The following is an 8,885-nucleotide window of genomic DNA, read 5'->3' as shown; positions in this document are numbered from 1 at the left end:
ATTCCATATAGAATAGTCAACAAATTGTTAACATGGTGCTGTATTTAAATAAAAGTGGAAATGGGGGACATTGTCACGTCCTGACCTTAGTTCACTTTTTGTAATATATTTTAGTTTGGTCAGGGCGTAGGTTGAGTTGGGCAATCTATGTTTTGTAGCCTGTTTTCCCACTTTTGTTTGTGGGTGTTTATTTTCTGTTTAGTGTGTATTTGCACTAAGTGGAACTGTTTCGGTTGTTCTCTTTTTGTTACTTTCTATTTAGTGTTCAGTTTATTAAAATGATGAACACTTACCACTACACCTTGGTCTCACCTTCTTCAACCCCGACAACCGTTACAGACATTTTGTCCATTTTTAGAAATGTAGGGCCCATTTAATACAGTAACCTCCCTTTTCTGACATGATGTTCTGGTCGTCATGCATGTTAATGTCTTAAGGAGGAAGAAAGGACTATTTCTGCATCAGCTACTTGTGTCCTGACTACATAAAGCCTCAACCACAGAACTGACACTTACTAGCAGTTGACACACTACCAGTAAGTTAACTCACTGTACAAGACCTCTCCACTTCCTTCACTCTGTAAGTACTCTTGAAAATATCTTGGAAATATTTTCTGGTTATTTGTTTTTAGTCATAAGTCATATACTTGGGGGTAATGTATCATTTTACTTCTTGTTATGTTTTGAGCTGTGTTTTGGTTGTTACATCCAGGACCAGTATTTATAAAGTGTCTCAGTGTAGGAGTGTTGATCTACATAGGGATGAGATGATTAACCAGGGTAAGAAAAGACATGCAGACAAAAATTTTAACACTGCATTGTGTCTGTCTGTCTGTGTGTATGTCTGTGTGTGTGGGGGGGATTTGTACATTGCTAGACATGACCACCTTGTTGACCTGATAGCAAGTAGTCTCACCAACAGCACACATGCATAAACGTTCTTGTGTAAGGGGAAGCTGGTTTAATGTTGATTATGATGTGTTTTCCTGCCAAATACGCCAGATATTGTTGTTGGGGGGGGGGGGGGGGTGCTCATTTTGGAAGTGGGCTGCTCATTTGATGAATACATGGAGCAGGCCCTTACAGAGAAGCTGCTTAAATATTAGCCCCTCGTGGAGCTTGGACAGGTGGAAGTGCAAGCTGATATTTGGCAGTCTGAGCCACTGCAGTTTGTGGCCTCCAGAGTAGGTTTGACCTCTATAGTGTGTAGGATGTGTGTTTTAACTTTTCTATATCCATAACAACCAGCTCTTTAGACTTTGATACAGACTCAATGGGCCTTACCCCAGGGCCCTTCCTGGGTCTCTGTGTGTGTGTGTGTGTGCTAACAGCGTTCTTCGTTTGTCGAAAAGAGGACCGAAATGCAACGTGGGTAGTTGCTCATGTCTTTAATGAAGAACTGACAGTACATGAGCTAACTATAGAATACAAAAACAACAAGCGGGCATTGAAACTTATTACAGCCTATCTGGTGCTAATACACAGAGACAGGAACAATCACCCACAAAATACAAAGTGAAACCCAGTCTACCTAAATACGGTTCCCAATCCGAGACAACGAGAATCACCTGACTCTGATTGAGAACCGCCTCAGGCAGCCAAGCCTAACTAGACACACCCCTAATCATACACAACACATAAACCCATGTCACACCCTGGCCTGACCAAATAATAAACGAAAACACAAAACACTATGACCAAGGCGTGACAGAACCCCCCCCCTAAGGTGCGGACTCCCGGACGCACCTCAAAACCATAGGGAGGGTCCGGGTGGGCGTCTGTCCATGGTGGCGACTCCGGCCCGGACGTGACCCCACTTCATAAATGTCATAGTTCCTCTCCCTCGCATCCTGGGATAATCCACCCCGCCGCCGACCATGGCCTAATAGTCCTGACCCAGAACCCCACTGGACTGAGGGCAGCACTGAGGGGCAGCACTTGTGACAGAGGGGCAGCTCGGGACAGAGGGGCAGCTCGGGACTGAGGGGAAGCCCAGTAACTCGTGAGAGAAAGCTCGGGACCAGTCCGGGACTGAGAGGAAGCCCAGTACTGAGAGGAAGCCCAGTACTGAGAGGAAGCCCAGTACTGAGAGTGAGAGGCTCAGGTAGGTAGGCTGAGGCCCGGTAGATCCTGGCTGGCTGGCGGATCTGGAAAGATTCTGGTTGACTGGCAGATCTGGAAGATTCTGCTTGACTGGCAGATCTGGTAGAATCTGGTTGACTGGCAGATCTAGAAGATCATGGCTGACTGGCAGATCTGGAAGAGACTGGTTGACTGGCAGATCTGGAAGAGACTGGTTGACTGGCAGATCTGGAAGAGACTGGTTGACTGGCAGATCTGGAAGATTCTGGTTGACTGGCAGATCTGGAATATTCTGGTTGACTGGCAGATCTGGAAGATTCAGGTTGACTGGCAGATCTGGAAGAGACTGGTTGACTGGCGGATCTAGCTGCTCTATGCAGACTGACAGCTCTGGCTGCCCCATGCAGGCTGACAGCTCCCTGCAGACTGACAGCTCCTTGCAGACTGACAGCTCCTTGCAGACTGGCAGCTCCTTGCAGACTGGCAGCTCCTTGCTGCTTCATGCAGACTGACAGCTCCTTGCAGACTGACAGCTCCTTGCAGACTGACAGCTCTTTGCAGACTGGCAGCTCTGGCTGCTTCATGCAGGCTGACAGCTCTGACTGCTCCATGCAGGCTGACAGCACCCTGCAGACTGGCAGCTCCTTGCAGACTGACAGCTCCCTGCAGACTGGCAGCTCTTTGCAGACTGACAGCTCTGGCTGCTTCATGCAGACTGACAGCTCCCTGCAGACTGGCAGCTCAGGCTGTTCCGAACAGGCAGGAGGCTCCGGCAGCGGCTGCAGAGGAGGAAGGCTCTGATAGCATTGAACAGGCGGGAGACTCTGGCAGCGCAGGAGAGGAGGAGCGCTGGCTGCGCTGAACAGGCGGGAGGCTCCCGGCAGCACAAGAGAGGAGACAGGCTCTGGCTGCGCTGAACAGGCGGGGAGGCTCCAACAGCGCAGGAGAGGAGACAGGCTCTGGCTGCGCTGACCAGGCGGGAGACTCCGGCAGCGCAGGAGAGGAGGAAAGCGCTGGCTGCGCTGAACAGGCGGGAGGCTCCGGCAGCACAAGAGAGGAGACAGGCTCTGGCTGTTCCGAACAGGCAGGCTCGGCAGCGCTGTAGAGGAGGAAGGCTCTGATAGCGTTGAACAGCGGAGCACTGAAGGCCTGAGGTGCGTGAGTACTGGAACTGGTGCTGGGATCGGGACACGCACAGGAAGCCTGGTGCGGGAGCTGCTACCGGAGGACTGGGTGGGAGGTGGCTCTGGATAGACCGGACCGTGCAGGCACACTGGAGCTCTTGAACTCGGCCTGCCCAAGCTTACCTGTCGATGCCCCTCCTGGCCGGCCAATACGAGGGCTGGTATGAACCGCACCCGGGCTATGCACCCGCACTGGGAAACACCGTGCTCCATAGCATAACACGGTGTCTGCCCGGTCTCTCTAGCCCACCGGAAAGCACAGGGAGTTTGCGCAGGTCTCCTACCTGGCATAGCCATACTCCCATTAAGCCACCCCCAATAATTTTTGGGGTTGCTTTTCAGGCTTCACCAACCGTGTTCCTCATAATCGTCGGCTCCTATCTCCTGCTGCCTCTGCTCTCCTTAGTGCCTCCACCTGTTCCCATGGGAGCATCTCTTCAAAGCCAGTATCTCCTCCCAATTAACAACCTTTGCCATCAACCACGTCTTCCCATGTCCATTCTCGAATAATTAATCCTCCTTTGCTGCTCATGCTGTCGCTGCCTGTTACCACGCCACTCGGTCCGTGTGTGGTGGTGATTCTGTAACAGCGTTCTTCTGTCGAAGGAGAGGACCGAGAAATGCAGCGTGGTTGTTACTCATGATCTTTAATGAAGGAAAACGGAACGATACATGAAATAACTCATAAATACAAAAACAACAAACGGAACGTGAAACCTATTACAGCCTATCTGGTGCTAATACACAGAGACAGGAACAATCACCCACCAAATACAAAGTGAAACCCAGGCTACCTAAATACGGTTCCCAATCCGAGACAACGAGAATCACCTGACTCTGATTGAGAACCGCCTCAAACAACCAAAGCCTAACTAGACACACCCCAAATCAGTCGCAATCCCAAATCCTATAAAACCCCAATACGAAACACAACACATAAACCCATGTCACACCCTGGCCTGACCAATTAATAAACGAAAACACAAAACACTATGACCAAGGCGTGACAGTGTGTGTGTGTGTGTGTGTCACTGTCTGTTTATCCTCACAGCTTGAGGATAGGAGCTGTCATTGAACCTGGTGGTCAGTCTTTAGTCACTGGCTGTTTATCCTCACAGCTTGAGGATAGGAGCTGTCATTGAACCTGGTGGTCAGTCTTTAGTCACTGGCTGTTTATCCTCACAGCTTGAGGATAGGAGCTGTCATTGAACCTGGTGGTCAGTCTTTAGTCACTGGCTGTTTATCCTCACAGCTTGAGGATAGGAGCTGTCATTGAACCTGGTGGTCAGTCTTTAGTCACTGGCTGTTTATCCTCACAGCTTTAGGATAGGAGCTGTCGTGAACCTGGTGGTCAGTCTTTAGTCACTGTCTGTTTATCTCACAGCTTGAGGATAGGAGCTGTCGTGAACCTGGTGGTCAGTCTTTAGTCACTGGCTGTTTATCCTCACAGCTTGAGGATAGGAGCTGTCATTGAACCTGGTGGTCAGTCTTTAGTCACTGGCTGTTTATCCTCACAGCTTTATGATAGGAGCTGTCATTGAACCTGGTGGTCAGTCTTTAGTCACTGGCTGTTTATCCTCACAGCTTGGGGATAGGAGCTGTCATTGAACCTGGTGGTCAGTCTTTAGTCACTGGCTGTTTATCCTCACAGCTTGAGGATAGGAGCTGTCATTGAACCTGGTGGTCAGTCTTTAGTCACTGGCTGTTTATCCTCACAGCTTTATGATAGGAGCTGTCATTGAACCTGGTGGTCAGTCTTTCAGTCAGCTGGCTGTTTATCAGTCTTTAGTCACTCTGTTTATCCTCACAGCTTGAGGATAGGAGCTGTCATTGAACCTGGTGGTCAGTCTTTAGTCACTGGCTGTTTATCCTCACAGCTTGAGGATAGGAGCTGTCATTGAACCTGGTGGTCAGTCTTTAGTCACTGGCTGTTTATCCTCACAGCTTTATGATAGGAGCTGTCATTGAACCTGGTGGTCAGTCTTTAGTCACTGGCTGTTTATCCTCACAGCTTGGGGATAGGAGCTGTCATTGAACCTGGTGGTCAGTCTTTAGGCTGCTGATTGGACATTTATCCTCCTATAATTGTGGATCTGAGAATAAAACAGCTTCAGAACAATCAATGTAGAAATATGTGTTTACAGTAATACAGACCTGTTGAATAAGTGGTTGTTGTTTATAATGATGATGGTGAAGATAATGATGACTTTATTGAATTCATGAGGAAATTATTTTTGCATTATACATCATGTCATCTTAAGTATACAGACGAAGACAGACGTGCAACACGTCACACACATTACATACATAGTGCAATAGACTTACAGACAGACAGTATTCACATAGACAACCATATAGCACAATACAACACAACACAATATGAGCCTGGTTCATTTTCAGTAATGAGGCCCTGTACCCCATTTACAGTTTCTACTTCAATGTATCAGGTGGAGTTATTCACCAGCTATAGAGTGAGTTGTTGTTTATATTTCTAAGACTGCAGGGTGGGAGATGCAACAATGGCCTTGAGAACAGCAGGAAGTGTGTTGGTGGTCTTTTTCTGGTCTGTGACAGGTATGGTCTCATTCATAGCTTGACATGTTTTTCAATCTACAGGCATCAGTGTGAGCCAATTAATTGTCTTAATTCTGATACCGTTGTGTGACTGTGTTTCAGTGTTACTGGGGCAGGATGGCTGGAGTGTGACTTACACCACTCAGGTATCTGTGTCTTGAAGGGGTCAACAGTAGAGCTGACCTGCTCTTACACATATCCCAGTGGTTATACAGTCACAACAACCTTCTGGTTCACTAAAAAGTATGCTGTTAGTCTGAGTAATGACCAGACTACAAAGGTCGTGTGACGTACCGTAGTGATAAGATGAATGGACACACCCTGACAATCACAGACCTGAGAGAGAGTGACTCAGCTACGTACATGTTCAGATTTACAGATCAGACTGGGAAATGGAGATATTTTGGCAAACCTGGAGTCACTCTGTCTGTCACAGGTACAGTTACATTCAATATAGGAAAATTGTATTGGTTTGTATTTATGTCTGTATAACATAGGATTTCTTCCATCTTTGTATTAGAGTGATAAATCAGTAAAGGATTTACAGTGATATTGTTTTCTTCAGGTCTTCAGGTGAAGGTGACTGGTAAGACACTGACCTGTAGCACCACCTGTACTCTGACTGACAACCCCACCTACATCTGGTACAAGAACGGACACAAAGTGAAGGAGGATACTTCCATACTGGACTCAGACTCTTTTAGTGATGCAGACAGCTACTCCTGTGCTGTAAAAGGCCATGAGGATCTCCTCTCTCCTGCAGAGTGTTAGTGTGGACTTTTATCCAAAAGTGGCTTCAGGTTGTCAGACAATCATTATTGAATTTGCTGTGAATGTGACGTCCACTTCTGCGTTAGTTCTGTATGCTTTGCCACGCAGTGTTGAATGGGCTTCAAGATATATAATCAAATTCATGAAAATAGAGTCAATGGATGAATTTACTTCTACCAGATACCTTTCATTATGTTTTGTGCTTGTACAACATTGCACTCCTTTTTTAAACAATGAAAAAAACCTACAAAGCTGAGGGACTAGTCACATCCTTGTTACTTTCACAGCATATGATTTTAACTGGTGAAAACTAGTGTTCCTACTTAATCAACAGTGTTGACTTCTTTTAGTTTATTTTTTCGAGATGGGATCTCCTCGTTAGTCAGTATGTGTTATACATGTGCTCGCTTGTCCATCTGGTTAGTGGGAAGGTATTTCACCTTTGTTGGCCCAGGTGATATTTAAATGATGAAGTTTAAGAAATGTGGAGAGTCAACACCTTTACTTGATTTACTGATTTCTGGAAAAACAAGTCTTTATCTTCCCTGCTTTTGTTTTTCTCCACTTTTTGGTTTGTTTCCTGTCTTCACGTTTGGTGTAGGTTTTTACTTTTTTCTTATCTTAAAATATTGTGGGTGCTCATGTCTCTGGTTCCAGTTGTTGTTGCTAGTCAACTTTCAATGGACACCCCCATGAGTGTCTTTCACAACCTCTCCTAGAAACCGGTCTCATTTTGGTCTTTTTTAGTGACTCTTTGGTATTTCCCCCTTCTGTTTGAGTGACTTTTGGTTTTCTTGCAGGTGAACATAACAACATAATGTGTATTGGTAATATAAAGGGATTATATTGTCCTTTGTATTTCAGGTCAGAAGTGTTGGAGTGTGACTTACACCCATCAGAGTATCTGTGCCTTGAAGGGGTCAACAGTGGACATATCCTGCTCTTACACATATCCCAGTTATCATGAGATCAAACAAGCTTTCTGGTTTACTAAATGGTCTGGTAAGGAGGCTGAAGATCTGAGCTCAGTGCCAGGGTATGAGGGTCATATAGAGTACCTTGGGGATAAGGAGAGTGACTGTACCCTGAGAATCACAGACCTGAGATTGAGTGACTCTGCTGGGTTCAGGTTCAGATTCATAACATCTGGAGATACGTTTTCTGGCTCACCTGTCTCCCTGACTGTCACAGGTAAACTGTCACACATCTCACATCTATTACAGTAATTACCTTATTAAGGGCAGTCATACAGACACAGTTGTGGTATGTGATGGAAAAATACCAAATGTACTATTTCACATAAGAGGACATACTGAACAAAAATGCAACATGTAATGTGCTTGTTACATGAGCTGAAATAAAAGATCCCAGAAATGTTCAAAATGTTCCAAATGATCCCAAAAATGTACATCTCTCAAATGATGTGCACAAATTTGTTTACATCACTGTTTGTGAGAATTTTTCCTTTCCCAAGATAACCCATCCACTTGACAGTTGTGGCATATTATGAAGCTGATTAAACTGCATTATTATTACACAGGTGCACCTTGTGCTGGGGACAATAAATGGCCGCTATAAATTGTGCAGTTTTGTCACACAAGACAATGCCACAGATGTCTCAAGTTTTGAGGGAGTGTGCAATTGACATGCTGACTGCAGGCATGTCAACCAGAGCTGTTATCAGATAAATTAATGTTCATTTTCTCTACCATAAGCCGCCTCCAGCGTTGTTTGGGAGAATTTGGCAGTGCGTCCAACTGGCCTCACAACCGCAGACCACGTGTATGGCCACAATCAACAGCCTGATCAACTCTCTGTACACGTGGTCTGCGGTTGTGAGGCCAGTTGGACGCACTGCCAAATTCTCTAAAACAACGCTGGAGGCGGCTTATGGTAGAGAAATGAACATTAATGTGTCACGCTGCATTAATGTGTCACGCTGCATGAGACAAATACGCTTTTTGTTCATATGGAACATTTCTGGGATTTATTATTTCAGCTCATGAAACATGAAACCAACACTTTACATGTTGACATTGAGACATTCTGGACAGAGTTACACCATCCATAACATCAGCTCTGAGGACAGAGGAGAATATTACTGTGAGGCTGAGAATGAAGTTGGAGCCAAGATATCAAAGCTTGTTCCTGTAAATGTTTTGTGTAAGTATTGCATATCATCTCCAATTTCGACTCTATTTCACTTGAATTGTGATTTTACAGATATATATTCTGACCTCAAAAGGAAAGTATTGTGACACATTTTTCCATCAGA

At 45.8% G+C, this 8,885-nt stretch overlaps 1 protein-coding gene across 1 annotated transcript; it reads left to right on the top strand.

The window, feature by feature from the left end:
* Positions 1-6,112: 6,112 nt before the first annotated feature.
* Positions 6,113-7,851, top strand: LOC135566250 (uncharacterized). The gene is made up of 3 exons (XM_065014037.1): positions 6,113-6,275; positions 6,405-6,605; positions 7,475-7,851. The coding sequence occupies exons 1-3, from the start codon at positions 6,146-6,148 to the stop codon at positions 7,834-7,836; spliced, it is 693 nt and encodes a 230-aa protein (XP_064870109.1). The 5' UTR covers positions 6,113-6,145; the 3' UTR covers positions 7,837-7,851.
* Positions 7,852-8,885: the final 1,034 nt, after the last annotated feature.

Source organism: Oncorhynchus nerka, unplaced genomic scaffold, assembly GCF_034236695.1.
Source record: "Oncorhynchus nerka isolate Pitt River unplaced genomic scaffold, Oner_Uvic_2.0 unplaced_scaffold_6411, whole genome shotgun sequence".
NCBI classification, from domain to species: Eukaryota; Metazoa; Chordata; class Actinopteri; order Salmoniformes; family Salmonidae; genus Oncorhynchus; species Oncorhynchus nerka.
The sequence above is the reverse complement of the archived record's forward strand: the minus strand, read 5'-3'. Positions and strand labels throughout refer to the sequence as shown.

Coding starts and splice junctions, on each gene's coding strand:
- LOC135566250 (XM_065014037.1), top strand. CDS start 6,146: ATGAATGGACACACCCTGACAATCACAGACCTGAGAGAGAGTGACTCA. Junction 6,276..6,404: donor AGTCACTCTGTCTGTCACAG/GTACAGTTACAT, acceptor TGTTTTCTTCAG/GTCTTCAGGTGAAGGTGACT. Junction 6,606..7,474: donor TCTCCTCTCTCCTGCAGAGT/GTTAGTGTGGAC, acceptor TTTGTATTTCAG/GTCAGAAGTGTTGGAGTGTG.